The sequence below is a fragment of the Thamnophis elegans genome, chromosome 10 (assembly GCF_009769535.1).
Source record: "Thamnophis elegans isolate rThaEle1 chromosome 10, rThaEle1.pri, whole genome shotgun sequence".
In the NCBI taxonomy this organism is placed as follows: domain Eukaryota; kingdom Metazoa; phylum Chordata; class Lepidosauria; order Squamata; family Colubridae; genus Thamnophis; species Thamnophis elegans.
In genome coordinates this window covers 36127416-36145314 of record NC_045550.1, presented here as the reverse complement: position 1 = coordinate 36145314, position 17899 = coordinate 36127416, and the positions used below count along the sequence as shown (strand labels likewise).

The 17899-nt window shown below is 35.3% G+C and overlaps 1 protein-coding gene across 2 annotated transcripts in view; it reads left to right on the top strand.

Moving 5' to 3' along the window:
• Positions 1–2856: 2856 nt before the first annotated feature.
• Positions 2857–17899, top strand: part of SLC25A36 (solute carrier family 25 member 36) — a 28445-nt gene continuing 13402 nt past the window's right edge. Inside the window, exons 1-4 of one of the 2 annotated variants that reach the window (XM_032225495.1) lie at positions 2857–2957; positions 11418–11579; positions 14229–14306; positions 17127–17227. In XM_032225495.1, coding sequence (XP_032081386.1) covers positions 2917–2957; positions 11418–11579; positions 14229–14306; positions 17127–17227 — 382 coding nt within the window. In that variant the 5' untranslated portion in view covers positions 2857–2916. Of the gene's footprint in view, positions 2958–6543; positions 6745–11417; positions 11580–14228; positions 14307–17126; positions 17228–17899 lie in introns of those variants that run through there. The other variant, XM_032225494.1, reaches the window with a different exon arrangement.

Below are 17899 nucleotides of genomic sequence, written 5' to 3'. Positions count from 1 at the left end.
CAAACATCTTTCCTTCCATTCCTTGAACCTGTTTCCCCACTCTTGAGCACAAAAGAATTTGTTTAATCTAGTAAAGAAATAAGGAAAGACTTTCAAACTCCTCCCAATCTAAGAACTAAAAAACTGGCCCCTAAGCATTTTGCATCTTTGCTGCATCTATCCTGGTCCTTGTCTCACTCCCAAACATATAACCATCAAAAATCTGCCCATTTCTTCTGTAATCCAGTATAACCGGATGGCATCAGATTGGACAAAACTGTCAAAACCCAACAGTGAATTTTATAATACTTGGATTTCCTTTATTTAAGCCCATTTGGGTGTTCAGCAACCATAAATGTGTATTATGGTTAAGGCACCAGCCAAAAAAACCAAGAGACTTAACTTCTACTCCCTCCTTAGCCATAAATGGTGGCTGGATGACTGATGCAAGGGAAGGATATGAATGCTATTGTGTTCTATGCATAAAATGTGGGATAGCATATACTTAGACGATTTTCCAAGTGCAAGGAACTGTTCTATTCTAGTTATTTAATTGTTTGGTATTGAATCAAATTTTGCTTAATTGTAACCACTAACAAAATAAGATACTTAGGAGTTATTGATGTATTATTTAGTGTGACACTACTTTCCTAAAGATTGCAGAAAAGATAATATCTCACTGAAAGCTGTGCTAGTGTGAAATATTGCCACTGACTATACTATAGCTATATCCAGCAATCCCAAAAGATTATTATTGAGATTCAGAGCAAGTGAAACAAGATCACGTGAAGTGCTAGTATTGCTTTATAATCCTTTTTAAGACCTCACTTGGAATACTGCATCCAGTTTTGGTCACTGCATCCAGTTTTGGTCACATTTTTTGTTGACCAAAAAATGTTGAGACTCTAGAAAGAGTGCAGAGAAGAGCAAGAAAAAGAACTTGGACACGAAAACATATGAAGAATGCTTGCAGGAACTGTCTAGTGTCTAACAAAAAGGACCAGCTGTGTGTGTGGGATGAGAACAATCTTGCTATATCTAAGGGGATATTACAAAGAAGGGGTCAACCAGAGGTGAAATTCATCTGGTTCTGACAGGTTCTGGAGACCCAGCAGCAGAAAGTTTGGGTAGTTTGGAGAACCAGCAAATACCACCTCTGACTGGTCCCAGAGTGGGGAGGGAATGGGGATTTTGCAAAATCCTTCCCCGAAGTGGAGTGGGAATGGAGATTTTGCAGTATCCTTCCCTGAAGTGGGAAGGGAATGTGGATTTTGTAGTATCCTTCCCTGGAGTGGGGAGGGAATGTGGATTTTGCAATATCCTTCCCTGGAGTGGAGTGGGAATGGAGATTTTGCAGTATCCTTCCCCTGCCTCATCCACCAAGCCATGTCCACAGATACAGTAGTAAAAAAAAATTTTTTTTGAATTTCACCACTGGGGTCAACCTATTCTCCAAAGCATGAATGTAGGGGAAGTAACAGTTGGAAACTTATTTAAGAAAGATCCAACTGAGAACTATTAAGTTTCCTGACAGTGTGAAGGCTTGCCTCCAGAAGTTGTGGTGGTCCATCACTAGAGGTTTTTAAGAAGATATTAGAGAGTGATTTGTCTGGAATGTACAGTGCCTCCTGCTTGAGCACGGATTGGACTAGAAGCCCTCCAAGATCCCTTCCAACTGTTATTGTTGTTCTGTTCAATTGATCAGGAAAAGTGCACTTTTTCCTCGACTGCCTGTGCTTTTACACCACATGGAGTATAATTCTTAGCCCAAATGTTAATGTCGCAATTTTCCAGCTTCCCCTTGATGAAACGTACGTGTCATCTGCTAACTGCCAGAGCTGCCTTTGGTTTAAAGGAAGGGGCGGGACAAGCGAGGGGAATGTTTTATAGCGCTTCTTTCCCAAGTAAGACAGCGTCGTGCTGCCTCCCAGTTTTTGGAAGTTGTAGTTTCCTCAGAACATGATCCTTAACTGCCAAGCCAGGGAGATGTTACTGAACGAAACAAAATGCATGTATCTAAAATGCATGTATTTGTGGGACAGTTGCCGTGCTTGGTCTTCAGTGCGGACGGCGGCAGTCGTGCATTACTAAGCTCCCGTAATTGGTGTTTTACAACAAGGCTCAAATAGAAAATCCAGCGACCTAGAGGCCACAAGTGGAAGAGAATTGCATTGCTGTGTCGTTGCTCAAGGTCGGGGACAGAAACGTTACCCTGCTAAAGTGAAAAAATAGAGAAGCGTTGCGCTGCAGCCTCTTCTTAAGTTTGGAGAAATCCATTTCTACTTCTGGCGACTGCCTGGGCATATTATCTATTTATGCTGGTAACAGAAGACATGGGCTTTGCCATTGCCATTTTTCAGGGTTGTTTTTTTTCATTAGTGCTATCGTAGTTGTGGGTTTTCCTCATATTCACCCGTCCGAGTAAGAACCAGGCTCGACAGTATTTAGCCACCGAGTGGGCAGTCGGTAAATTTAAACCAATAAAACAAAATATTTAACTTATACCGAGATCCGTTAAGTGCTTCCCCCAGATAAAGCAAGCCTCTTTGAAGCCTTTACCACAGGGATCCCCAAACCTGGCTTGTGCTTTGACTTTAAGACTTGTGGACTTCAACTCCCAGAATTCTCCAGCCAGCTATGCAAATCTTAAAAGTTGCCAAGTTTGAAGACCTCTGCTCTACCGCTTCGTGTGAAGCTCAATTCAACGTAAGGCAAGCGGGGGCTCGTCCTCTCTCTGAATGGGCCTCTAGTTTAGAGCGATCATTTATCCTTTTCCTAAATGAAAATTACTTCCTTGCCCAGGAGATGGCGCTCACGGGGGTTCTCCAGGCGGCGGCTGCACCTTTAAGCAATCACAGAGGAAGGAAGTGTCCAACACTATCTCCTGCCCTTCCTCTTCTCCCCCCTCCCGACCGCCGGAGAAAAGAATGAGAGAGAATGAGCTGGAAAGATACCGCGATCCATTTATTTGCTGGAGGGTAGGTGGAATTGAGGCGTCAAAGGGCACTTTGCCCTTTACCGTGCGGGCACTTAAGCCTTCTGGCCGGCTGTGATGCTGGAGAGAGAAAGGTGGAGGGCTTCCCTGGTTCGCCCAGGCTGGTCAACGGTTAAAGGGGGCGATATGGAAAACTCCTGCTGGGGTTGGAAGGTCTGCGAGAGAGACGTCTCCGGATTTTGCAGAAAGACCTTGGGTGGGAGCAGGCCTCCTGCTGCAGCTTTCGTAGAAATGGCTTCCCAAGAGTTAGAAGCATCTCCGGAGTGATTAGTGTGGGGCCTGCCCGTGGAGGCAGCCCAGATAATCGCAGGAGGCCTTTAGTATGTAGACGAATGTAAAGCTAGAATGGGGAAGAAAGGAATTGTTTGCGTATTGGACGGTAGAATTTAAAGCCAGAAAAATAAGGGTATGTAAGGAATTATCTTCTGGCTCTGACTAATGAAATTGGCTCTCTGCAAGAGTTGGGTTTTTGAGGGAGAGGATGTTTCTTCCCCCCCCCCCTGCTTTGTTGCTTCTTTTTTTCTGTTTCTTTTAATTGGAAGGCAGGAATCTCTTTTTGGAAATTGTGAATGGTTCAGTATCAATTCTGTATCGTTTTTATTTCAGTAATATTCTTAAAACCATAAATAAAATAGGAATTCTTATATAATGGTATTCAGGTGAATAATTTTTCAGTTGAACTAAAGGAATTTTGTGTGATTTCAAACTAAAAATGCAAGATCCAAGTGTCACCAAGAGGTTTGATGCTATATACCCTTGACATTATAGGGAGATTCCATTTATGGCATATCACTGCTTATTCATGAACAAATTCAAACTGAATAATATATACATAGCATAGCATAGCAATTTTGGGTGAGGTGGACACATGCACTAAGCCATGGATTGTTGAACAAATCAGTATTTATGTTGCCTTGAATTCCTGAGTGAAAGGTAGGTCATAAATCAAACAAATAGTTATGTGCGTGTACATGGATTGACTCAGAAAACAATATTGAGTTAATCCATTTTATAGTTAATCCATTTTTAGCTGAATACAGGAAACTTAAAACCACAGATTTTATAGATTTTTATGCAGCTTGATTCTTAATTGAAACAAATATGTTTAGACAAACTATGAAAACGGGATCATGTCAGTTTTTATTAATTGAATTCTTATAAAAAGATAAAGTTCCCATCACACATATGTGCTAGTCGTTCCCAACTCTTATACATATCTACATTTTTGTACTTGTTTATGACATTGCATACAAATAGGTAAGGGGTGTATTTGGTTATGTAGTGGTTATTCATCTTGGTTCACTTACCACAGATCTTGCCAAAATACAGTTTACCAGTTACACTGTGCTACTGAAAGAAGTGTTTTGTTCATTCATGGAGGATTATGGGCTGCTAAGGCTTAAAGCAATAAACAGCCAACATCTTAATATATTGTGAAAGGTTGAAATCAAGATAAATTAAGAACTGAATTTTGCAACATTGTTTTCAAGCCCTTTAAGATCAAATGATACATGATTTCAGGTGCTCCTCAGTATGTTTTACACATGTCCATTTAGCATGATCAACGCTTGGGATGTTTCCACTCTGTGGAAAATATTGATCCTAGCATTTTAGGAATAGCAGGTAAACCATCTGCATAAATCATTTAATGGCATTGGATTATTATATATCTTTACATATATGTTGCTACAAATATAATACAAACATGCCTCAACAGTCTTTTATAATAAATTCCCCATTTGGAGATGAGGACAAATGTAATCTTGCTGCAGAATTACCTGACCTATATTTATTCCTTTTACACAAGTTGGACTTTTTCCATATTTAGAGAAATGCACTTCAAATAACCAAGAAAAAGTATTAAGTCACAAGAAGTGGTTGTTGCTGCAATACAGGAAAGAGAAAGCTTTTCAGATATTTTCAATTGCAGCCTTATCTAGGTGTGCTAAGAATGCAAAGTTCTGTTGATTCATTGAGACTTTGATAATGTTTTAACACTATCCCATTTGTATCTTACACTGAAATAGTATTCAGAGTTTCTTTCTTTAAAAAGTGACAGATACCATCCATTTAACTTCTCAAGGTAGCATAAACTTTGAAAGGGAAGGTATTAGTAGTAATGCAGTTCAGTAAATTGTCAAGATGTAACTGAGAAAGTTGCAGAAAGTAGCAAACTATCATCAAATCAAGATTTTTTAATAAGGCTATTTTTATTTAAAAAAACATAGTACATAGATTTTAACTTCCTTAATAGCCAATAATATCACGTGAGTAGTTGTCATCCAGCACATCTGAAAATGCTGAACTGGAGAGATCTACTTACACAGCAGTAAAATCCCATTGGGTTTCTCTTTTCACTCCCAACAGTTCACAAAAAACTCACTATTAACAGAATAGACCCTCATGTCAAATCTATTAAGTCCCTTGGGTTTCTTACTGCTTAGGCAATCGTTTCTAAAGAATGTCTAATCCTCTTGATGGGTAGAGGGAGAGAATCTTGTAATAAACTAGAAATGTATTGTAGAACTATTGTAAGGAAAGTTTAGAAAGATCCTGCAGACAAAATACATAAACAAACTGATAATTAGTTGCAGTCTGAGATATTGAGTTCCATAGGGATGAGGAAGGATAAACACTGTGGAAAGGAGATATTTGTAAAGCTGAGAATCCTCTCTCTTCTTGTATTCTTCCAAAACTAATAATATTTATGGGAGTACAACAAGGACTAGAATTGTGAACATACATGGGAGAGATATTGATTCCATTTTATGTACTAAACTCTTTAAAAACCTAAAACAATATCCAACTATAGCTGAAACCATTGGATATTGTTTGAGCCCATCACTACCTGTTTGAACAATCTATACAATATATCCAACAATCTTTGCCTAATAGATCCAAGAAATTAGGTGAACTAAATAAATATCATGTTAACTTTAGGAAAACAGGTTGCACAAAACTCAGCTTCTGCCTACCATTCTTAACAACTTTTTTTTTTTAAAAAAAATAGACGGATATGAATCTCACGAGGGAAATGAATAGCTCCCATGTCATTTTTCCTTCTGACAGGAAAGGGGGGTAGGTAGACTCGTCTGTGAGTTCTCACCCGCGAGAAACAAACAAAGGGGGGGAGGAGTCTCTACACTCCTCTGCTCCTTGCAAGCAGGTGCATCTGTAGCCCACTCTAACACGTATTTACTCGGAAGTGGAACTCAAGGACTTCAGGGGCCTTGGTCCTAAGAAAGGAGAAAGAGACGGGAAAGCAATGCGCTTCCCAGACAAACTAGATCGTGCAGCGTCTCTTGCTCATCCTGTCTTCGCTATCCTGGCGTAATTAACTTTGGAGGTTTTGTTTTGTTGTTTAAGTTTTGTTTTGTTTTGGGGAGGGGATGCTCGTGCTTTTCGTCGCTATACAGTTCAGTACGTAGTCACGTGCACAAAGCCAGCATAACTTCAGCCGGTGATGTCACGGTCCCTCGTGAGCCAATGGCCGTGTCTGTTTATATTGGGCTTCGCTTCGCCTTGGAAGCGAGAGGCTAGGCGGCTGCGCTTTTGCCTGCTGGTTGGTGCTGCTCTTGTCTCTCCTGCTGGGATCGGAGTTTCTCTTAAGGCGTCTCCGAGGAAGCAGCGTTTAGGGCTTCCTGGCTTGTGCTCATCGCCGGGAAGCGGAGTGGGAGAAGCCTCTCCGGTCGGTCTTCCTTATATCTTAACCGGGATAAGAATGAGAATATGAACCAGAGAGACATTTGCGTTCATCTCTTTGCTGGAGGGTAGGTGAAATATTATGATAACCTCCCTTCCTTTCTGTCTTAAAATTTATTGGCTGTCTGCTCCGTAGACAAAATTTCTGTATAATATCTGGCGTACGACATTTAATTGGTGGAGCGTGTAGAAGAGTGTTATGCGTAGGACAGACAGACATTTTTTTCTCAAAATAGAATGGAAGTTCTGGGAATGATTTGAATTAAGAGTAAAAGAAATTTCTGACTGACTTTGAACCATTTTTTAGTCACCGTGCACTAATGCAGATAATACGGATTTTTACTAGTATTTCACGGGGAGATTTAAACGTGTGTGTGATACGTTCTGTAACATTCGTGTTGTGTGTTGCAGGGAAAAAAGTTAAAACTTCAGTCTGTTTGCAGAGGTTATGATCTTGAACTGGCTAGTATCTCCCTAATGCATTCTTTATTTTTCTTTATCAATTATTGTCGGGGGCTGCAGTATGTTGTTCTAACTTGAAAACAGCTACTAGGAAGTCATTTGAATGTATAAAAATACTTTTCTGGATAATATCAATTTCTTGAAATATACAGTTGATCAGAAATCCACTGCAGTTTAATAGGTGCATTTTCTTTCTGGAGTATCTTCAAGCTGATTGAGAGATAACTGATTCTAACACTGCTCTTGTGTATAGACCTTGGGTAAATAAGAAATAGATCATATACTCCAACAATTTTGGATTGTAATCTTATATGCATTTATCAGATATACACCCCATTCAGTCTAGCTGAAAGACCAAGTACTAGAGGGTAGTTTTATGTATGTATATGAAAAAATGAGACTAATGAAAAATTCTGATCATATACACTTGTTTTTGTTTTTCAAAGAAGGGCTTTGCAGATTTGGAGCAGTATTGAGCAGTTCAAGGAAACTCTTAAATGACATTGTTAACATATAGAGAAACAAGTGCTACTGACTTCAGTGAGACTACAGCTTCACTGATGATATTCCACTCATGAAATTAAATTTCCCCATTCTTCTGCAGCTTTCAAAATATTTTCAGGTCCGTGTTACATGACACATGAATTCATGATTTTGTCGAGCTGATTTTCTGAACCCTGGTGTATTTAACCAAATTTTCCAGGTTAAAAGAATGAACTGATCTATAAACTTAACAAATGTCTGGTATGTTTGTACACAACTTACAAAGCTAATATATTGCTGGCTAGTTTACTGTTCACTGTGTTGCAAAAACAGTGAAAATATGCCCTGAAATGTTGAGATGCCCAGAATATATTTTAGTTGGTCATGAGAAACGCGAAGATAAAGGAAGTGGTTTTCTTACACAAATAGGTTTACATTTGAGCAGGATTAAATTCCATGCCAAATCTATAAATATAACTTTCCCTGAAATAATTTTGTGATGCCTCGTGTTGTAATAAAATTGCTAGATTTATATAGGGATTCCTGGCATAATAGAAACATCCAGACAACTGAAAGAAAATTGGGAAGAGTTAGATTTCTATGCTGCTATTTAGTGATAAAATGGATTTTTAAAGTCCTGATATTTTAGTATTACCAGAAAAGTCTTAAAGCATAAAAATATTCTTTGGTGCAACTGATTAATGTAGCTGAACTTTTCTAGAATACTTGGTTTAGAATATCTATAGGATGCTTTTGTTTGTTTAGAGGATGATATTGTGGCGAAGAATATCAAAGCTATGATATTGTGGAATTAGTTTTCTGTGAGTCCCTCAAAAATTTGAAATGTGCTGCTAGTTGCTAAATTACCAAAATCCACATGCTATTTAATAGAGGCCTCTGAATTTCAACCTTTTGTTTCAACTTACTGTAATGTAAAATCAAACCTACATGTTAAATTTATTCTTTCATCCAGGTTTACCAATTAGTTTTCCATTTTTGAATGGTCTCTGGTTTTGTATTTGTATATTTGGGAGCGGTCTACATGGGCAGTCAATAATTCTTTTAAGAATGTGATTGTTTCATTCTGTCATGGGGGGCAAGGACATGTAAGTTATGAAGCATGTATTGCAACATGACTGTAATATTTATGCATAATATCATTATGCAAGTATAAAACAGCTTGTATTATAACATAACACTCATTTTGATATCATATGGGCTCCCATACTTACATTATTTTCCCCGGATTTTTATCCCTCTTAATTCAGTAGAGTTTTTATTGGGGAGACAGATTGTAACGATATATCATTTAGGTATATGATATCTCAAAACTTGCAATTTTCCTTTTTATTCTGGGTTGTTTCCCATGGTAAGACTTTTTTTTTCTGCTTCCAACTTCTCAGAAAGTTGGTCAAAGTTCATACTGTGCAGAAGGTATGTTACAGACCTTGACTGCCTTGTTATTAGAGTAGTTGAAGGCTTCTGCCTAATCTCTCAGTCAGCAAAACACAAAAAATATGTGTGTGATCATGTGCACAGCAGGGTGAAAGTAGTTTAGAGTTATCAGTCTGAAGTATTTTTATTACTAGCTGCCAGCAAAAGCTTTTTTGCTTTTCTCTAGTTTTATTTTGCTGTAAGATAAAGAAGTCAAAATATGCCACTTTTACTGCTTTACGAAACTATCCTAACAAAAATATATATGAAAATATCATATTATAAAGAAAGGAATTACCAAAACAAAAAAGGTATAATAACATTAATAGTATATATTTACAACAGAAGTTAATTAAGCAAGAATGATTCCCATATATCTTTGAGGGGGATTACGGCCCATGTGCCAGAGGTGGCATGCAGAGCCTTCCGTGCGCACAAGTGCCATTGCCAGCTACTCTTCTGGTTTCCAGTGCGCCAGACAGCTGGTCTTCGCAGGTGCCAGAGCACTGGAAAACGGCCCAAAACAGCCAAAATATGGCCAGAAAATGGCTGGAAAAATGACCAAAAAACAGGCATGTGCACACTAACCAGCTGATTTTGGGGTTTCCAACACGCATACATGCACACACATTACGATTTGGGCACTTGGTGCTAAGAAGTTTTGTCATCACTGCCATATATGCAGTATTGCAAATCTATATAAATTTTCACTTTGGCTTCTATGTGGACATCTGTAGTTCAACTTATCATCTAAAGTTAATGAATTTTGAAAACAAATCAATTTGATTTCAAATTCATCCTCCTATTGTATGTTAAAAAATAAATATGTGCATTGTACATTATGTTTGTTTTGAAAGGTTCCTCTACTAAACTGACTGAATGGGGATTTGAAATTGGGTGTCTCTAGTCCTAATGGGAATTTTGACCAGTTTCACCAGCCAGTCTATGCCAGAATTACAAGATTGGGTTTCAAATACACCTTAAAAAAATAAAAATAATAATATTCAAATTTGTTTATTTACAATTTAAACTTTTTTTCCATTTAAAAAATTCTCATTTCGAAAAACCATGGTAAAAAATAGAACTTAATATAAATGCAGTTGTCTTCTACTTTGCTGTAATTAACATACATACATACATACATACATACATACATACATACACGAATGATACACTAGTACTAGTGCTTATTGATTCAAATGCAGAGGTACATCAGAACCAAAAGCCTAAATGATTCCTTTTAAAAGAAAAGTTGTATTTTATTCAATATATTTTCAATGGGATCTTTATTTTCTAGTTTTAGAAACCAATTGTGCAATTTGGCTTCTTTAAATTTATTTGATATTACTCCTGCTATATATTTTCAAAGGTTCTGATACAGTAAATCTACATATTGTAGATGTATGAGTACTTAAAAAAATGATACTTATTGTATTTGCTCATTTAGAAGAAGTGATATTTTGTTAGTGGAATTAATTGTTTATAAATGCAGAAAAAGCATAAATTCTTTCTATAATGAAAGAGTTATTATATAAATTTAGTATATAATCTTTGTTTAATGATGTATTTGTAAAAAAAAAACAACCAGTCATACAGTACTTGTGATAAACACATGAGGTTATGTATTGAAATCCCCAGTTTCCATTTATGAGAAAATGAAGTTTTTTATATATATATTCCTGTTTCTCTTGCTGTGTTTCTAGAAATAGTTTAGTAAATAAACTTTTTTTTTAGAAAAAAAGAAAGCAGGTTGAACATTGATTTAAAAACCCACATTTGTCAATTTTTGTACCTGGCAGCTTGACTAAAATAACATGTTGTGTTTTCCTTAAGAACTCTGTTGATATACTATTTAGTCACTTAGACTGAGTTTTATTTAGAAATAACACACAAATGGTAATTCAGTTCTATACTGGGCATTAGAGTTTATATATATATTTTTCCATCTAATATGCTCCCATGGAGCAGCTTGCTTCCAGAAATCTGAATAGCATTCCCTCTGAAGACAAAATTGTTTCAAAATTTTTGATGGATCTGAGGTTGGTGTGGAATATAAGTTTGCATGAAATGTAATAGAATTGTTCACATGGTTTTATATTGTTCTATAATCTTCTTTAGAGTTTTGGAAGTTGGTAGGATAGAAATGATGTAAAACAAAGAAGTAACATTTTTTATAAATATAGCATCTAAATTAATAGTTCTTTAGAAGAGGCTGAGAAAATATGGTATGTTTCAGCATGACCTAGATTCCTAATGAACATTAACTAGTCTTTTTAGTGAAAATTATATTAAGAAAGCAAGATATAAAATTTATTTTTTGTGAAAGGAATAAATTTCTCAGTGGGATCATTTTTCTTTGCAGATGTGGAGGCACAGTAGCTGCCATCTTGACATGTCCATTAGAAGTTCTGAAAACACGATTGCAATCATCATCTATTACCCTCTACATTTCTGAAGTTCAGCTGAATACTGTGAATGGTGCAAGTGTTAATCGAGTTTCTCCACGGGCTTTCCATTGCTTTAAGTGAGCACCTATTTCTTCCTACTTCTGTGTATAATAAGTATTTATGTTAAATAAGGAATACTTAGTAGAGAACAAGTTAGGTGACCTGTTTTATAGAGTATGGACATGGAATTTCACTTTGAATAACATCAGATTAGTTCTTACTATTAACAGAAATTCATTTTAAGTATCTTACAAGAATAAATTCTAAAAGGCAAAATTAAAATAAAATGAACTCCTTCAAGTGAAGTTCAGCTGTCCATATAATCATCTTTATCTTGGTACCTAGTTTGCAAAGTAGAGTTTCACAAGTTTTTGGTAGTATGGTTGATATTCACTTGTTAAAATCTTGTGTAGAATGATTTCTTCAATCTTTAGAGTTACTTCTGTTTTATTCATTTACATGGTATATGTCAAAGCCAGGAGCTAAAGACCTTGGAAAGCTAGCCAGCACAACTCTTTATTTAAATCCTTTATTTAGGATAAGTGACCCAACTGAACCAGAATGTGTGCTGCCAGCCAAAAACAATGTCTATCTTGATCATGCTGAATGAATACTAAAAGGAAAGTTTTCTGATTACTATGCTATAATGTATTTATGGATAAATCAGAAGTTGCCACCTTAGTTTCCTTCACATTTCTATTTTGAATATTAAAAGTGGTATATGCTAAATAGCCTGGCTTTTGTGGATATCAGCAATTAGTTTAATAACTAGAAACAATCTGTGATATGTCTAAAATGTTCTTTTTCCTCAACTACATGTTTTATTTCTGCTGCTGAAACATGCTATTATTTTGGCTTGTTCCTAAACTCATTTGGTACACATTTTAGCTGCAGCCAATATGTCTCAACCTGGACATTTTTGCAATAGCTTTGTTAAGTATTCAGAAAACACTATCTCTGTTCTTTGAGTCCTGATTTTCCACCCTGAGTAGGGAGATTTAAAAGTATTTTGAAGGGATCTTTCACATTGGTGGAATGGTGAGTAAAAGTAGCTAAGGATTTCTTTCTGTTTGTATTCAAATGCACATAATGCAGTCTCCTTCAGAAATTTTCCTCACAATTTTAAAAAGCCAATGACTTAATGAGTGGGAATTTTGGGAAGTGGGGTTGGGTTTGCATGTATATCAATGCTACCAGTCAGTCATTACCTCAGTCTACTAAATGAGTAGTCTACTAACAAAACTAATAATGATTTACCATTTAATGCAGTGAAGTCTGCAATTCATAAATGATTGCCAACCTTCTGTAACTAGCAAAGATAGTTCAGTTAAGTTATAATGGGCATCATTTTGAAGTTTCTTAGAATTCCTCAAACTCTGCAGTTTGAATTTTTTTCCCAAAATTGAGAGCTAAATTATATTTAATTTGACAGAAATGCATGAGGAGCATATATGCATCAACTATAGTTAAATTAACAGTAGAAAATTAATATTATTGTTGATTTTTCTTGTCATGTGTACTGACACCTGATGGCTAAGATTGCAAAATCATACCACAACTCTAAATAATTAAAGGTATATGATCATTCAGGAATGCAGTTGCACAACATATTTCGGAGCTCTGAATTTTGTTCAGGTGGATTAAAAGCATTGTGGAAACCAAATTTGTTTATAAGCAATTTGTATAAGAGATACTTGATATTTTGACATTACAATTAGAGAGAAATTGGGAGGATCATTTACTTCCAATATTGTTATCAAGAATTAATACTTACATTTGAAACTACTATAATTTATTGCATAATGCTAATGGGCTGTTTGGTTTAAACAGTTCCAAGTGAGGTTTTTTTTTAAAAAAAAATACTGTTTGCAGTTTGCTCAATCTTTATGTCATCGACCTGTATTTCTATTTGTACAAGAAATACATTCTGATAATACAAGATACTATTGATAAATATGCTGCAGTATATAGCATGTTGATATTAGATAATGCTAATTTTTAGAGTTTCCTAAACTAGCTCTGAAAATATTCAGAAAATACAGTATTTTTTAACAGTTGAAACTAAATAACACTAAAGTGTTACATGGCACTGTATGGGTCACCAATAATAAGTGCACAAAGATTAAAAGATGCTCTTTACAAAGCCCACTGATACAAGTGAAGTGCCTATCCTTGAAGCATTTGACCAATTGTCTTCTGAAAATCTAAGTGAAGCTTTTCCAGGAGATTTCCTAGTTAGCAAGATAATTGATGATAAAAGTAGAATATTTCTTCTGTGGCATTTTCTGAAAAACTTCGACCACATTGCTTATATTATATGTGTGCTTGTCTGCGGTTAATGAGTAAAACAGCATGTCATTACAGAGACAAAATTAAAACTGGAGAATACATGTTTTAGCTACTACGGTATACTTGATATTTCAGTTTCAGACTTGCAGCTGATTTTTATCTAACTGGAGCTTGGCCACACTTAGAACATGGAATTCTAAGGCTCATATTTCTGAATATTACAGAAAATTGAGGTAAATATGTAGTTGCTAGAGACAAGCAAGGCTAGTTTTGTAACATCACAGCTTCTGCTTGTATCACTGCCATTCTGAAGTAACATATTCCACAAAGGAACCTCAACATTTGTATAACAGATATTCTGTAGACTGGAGTAACTGGAATCTCTCCATCTGACCTTAAATCTACTTTATAGTATCATATATGTGCTTCTTTTACAGGATGATCTTACAAAATGAGGGTCCCCGGTCATTTTTCAGAGGACTAGGTCCTAACTTGGTAGGCGTGGCTCCATCCAGGTAAACTGAAAAAAAAAATGTTTATTTGGATTATTTCATCTGATAATAGAAATTTATAATGCTTTTCATTACTTTGAAGTCACATATTCTATTTTGGGAAGCTACTTCTCTATCCTTATTATCTCTAATCAGTAACTGTTATTGAACTTTCAATATAAGTATGATTCTCCTTTTAATATTTATAGTCACCTTCTGAATCCTGGCAAAAATGCTAACCATGTAAATTTGAATCATAATTGGAAACCATATAAACAACAATATCTGCTATTGTATTTTTTTCTAATTTGGGAATTGAAATTTTCTGTAAACAAATGTAATTCAGTCTTGCAACTATAAAACTGATATAGATATATATACTGCATTTGTGCTTATAAATAAATACAGTACACACACATATATATACACACACACACACATATACATACATACATAATACATATATATATATATATATGTTATATTATATGTATGTATGTATGTATGTATGTATGTATGTATGTAAAATTTGATCCATGTAATCAGAATATCAGTTCCCTGTAATTCACATTGTGCAAAATAAGGTCAAACTTATAGAATGATAATATAGGATTTGTTTAGATATTATGTTCATTATCGTTCTATAAAAGGTGAATGTGTGAAATGAACTATGAAAAAAAAACAGTTTATAATGGCAGAGGAGAAAGTATGCCAAGAAACAACAATTCTGTGAATGAGTCATATGGCTGCGGGCCCAGTTTTGGATGCATAGTAGGGTATGCTAAAATGAATTCTCCTCTGAGTTAACTTCAATCATTGTTTGCAGGAAATAAGAGACTCGAATCATCCAGGCAGGTCCAATTTGTAACTTATCCACTTGTCTCAAAGCTTTTAGACACCAAGAGTTGATTCAATATGATTCCTTTTAGATGCTTGCAATGGAGATAAATAATATTATTTTAGTCTTGTTAGGGATATGGTTGTACTTAAGGTTCTTATAATCCTATGAAGGACAGCTTAGTTTTGTTGTATCATAAACCTCCATCACATTAATAAAAATTATATACACTTGACAGATTTAAGTTTACTATGTCTTTTCATTGTGTGTAGATTTCAGTAGAGGATTCAAGTTGTGATTTTGACTATTATCTCTGAGTGAATTTTAAAAGAAATGTAAACCTAACCCAGGAGAAAAGCAGATGGCTTATTAATTAAATTTTCTTATAAACTGATACGGTAGTTTATATAATCAATTATTTACTGCATTTGAGAAAAAGTAGGTAAAATAATCCTTTATATAATCCTTTATGCAAACATAAGGAATACAAAAAAACCTGAATAGAATATCAAAAATGGAAATCATAAGGTTGGAGAGAAATGGGAATTAGCCTGAAAAATATATTATCTAGTTTGTATGATTCTCTCACCTATGAGTAAAAATACAATTGTGGACTTTCTCCCAATTTTTGTACTATGCTTGTCCATTTGCTTATGTATTCTTGGGGTTATGAATACATTCTAATCCTTTTCAAGTCATCAACTTTGGACAAATACACTTATGTTTTGTTTAAACATTGCTGAGTAGCTTTAACAGCACTTCTCTATTTGACTAGAACATAATGAGGCCTGTTTTATAACGTATGTAGTATACAACACTGATTTCAAATGCCCCGTTGCTAACTACATCACGTAAAACAACTACTTTATCACATTTTGTGAAAGGCAACATATTTGCAAAGCTAATGGCATTAACTTAATGTTCTGATGTGTGAATCAATTTATTCAGGTCATAATGCCTGTCTATAGCATTTCCAAACCACCATTACAAAGATGTTATGGCAAAATAATAATCTGGTTTATTCTTGATTATTAAGTTCATTTTAAAAGTCTATCTGTTAAAATAGTGTCATTAAATATTCGATGTTGTTACAGTAATATACCTAACTACTGGACATAGTGGAATACTAATCCTTAGCATTCCAGTTTTAATAACTCAGTAGTATAACCATGTACTTCCTTTTTTAAATATTGAAAGCTTAGAGTAACATTTCTCAAATTTAAACATTCAGAAAATGTAAGGACCATTCAGTTACACATTGCTTACAGTTTGTCTTCATTGAAATTCATATTATAAAATAATTATTACAGCCCCACAGATATGTGCTTTCCCATATCATTGATTTCAGAAGCCTTTTAAAATTAAGCAGGTTATGTTTCATGAATTATTTTATTATAATGTCATAAATCAATATAATTTGCTAAATAATACTATTTAATAGAAATATCAATTAAGTCAAGGGATATCTGCTCAATAAATTCTCATTTTTTGTTGCTTAAATCTCTTATTACTCTTTTCTTTTTTAATTGCTTTTATCAGACATAGCTAAACAGATGTAAACCTCCAGAATGTTAACTACACTGGACACCTCTTAATTACTTGAATTTGAGTGTTCATGAACATTTATATTATCACTTGGCTGCATTGATGAACCAATTTTCTGTCACTGATATATTCTCACAAGCCAGCTGACGGGAGATAGCACTGCAGGAGGCAGGAGTAGAAGTGGGAAGCAAGCTGTCAGTGCATGTGAAGTGGTGGAAATGAGGTGGTGAGTCTCGCGAGTTCACTCACACAAGCTGAGATGGTGAGCAGGAAACTGCACCTCAGCACACTTCAGCACACTTCAGCACACTTCAGCACACTTCAGCACACTTCACCCAAGAAACCTCAGCACACTTCACCCAAGAAACAATATGGAACATAGTTTCTTACTGCAACATAACTGTTAATATTGATCTAAAACAGAGCTATGTTGTGGTTAACAGTTTTTGTTCTACTTTTAGAGCACTATATTTTGCAACTTACTCCAAGTCCAAAGAAATTATGAATAACATATTTGAGCCAGATTCTACTCAAGTACATATGACCTCAGCTGGAGTAGCAGGTAAGGATTTTGAATTCTTGCTTTAATCTATTGAAAAGCTTTTAATGGAATGTCTACAATAATAAATGAACCCTAAATAAGTAATAGAAATAGACAGTTATAATATAATGAAAATAGTGACTAAAATACTGTATATGAGAATCTACTAATTGTGTATGAATGCTTGCTACAAGCATTAATAGAAGATTGGGTTAGAAAGCATATTATTTTCTTCATAAGTCCAAGTTGGTGAATCAAGTTTGTAGGACTGTTCAATGATTTGGAGTAAGGGAAAAGGTGATTTGTAGCATGCAGGAGCATTACATTTCCGTTAACTCTTTAAAGAAACTGTACTATTTCCTGGGTTTACAAAACAGTGGCAGCATAATTGCCTGGAAATATACATATGCTTTTAAGAGATGCCAACAGATACATGTGCTCGCTTAAGTATGCTCCAGTGCACCATCTCCTTTTGAATCTTGATCAGTGAATAGTCCTGCTAAGCAAATTTTATGTGGAATAAAGGAGCTTCTCTTTTTTTTTTCTTGATTGACAGATTTTCTATTGCAAACCTATTCATCTGATAAGTCACCTGCAATATCTGCCTTGTACACCAGCTTGTATCAGATAATTCCTCAAAGCTCATTGCCTTCATAAGAAGGCAGCAAGAAATCAAGCATTTTTTTTCCTTTT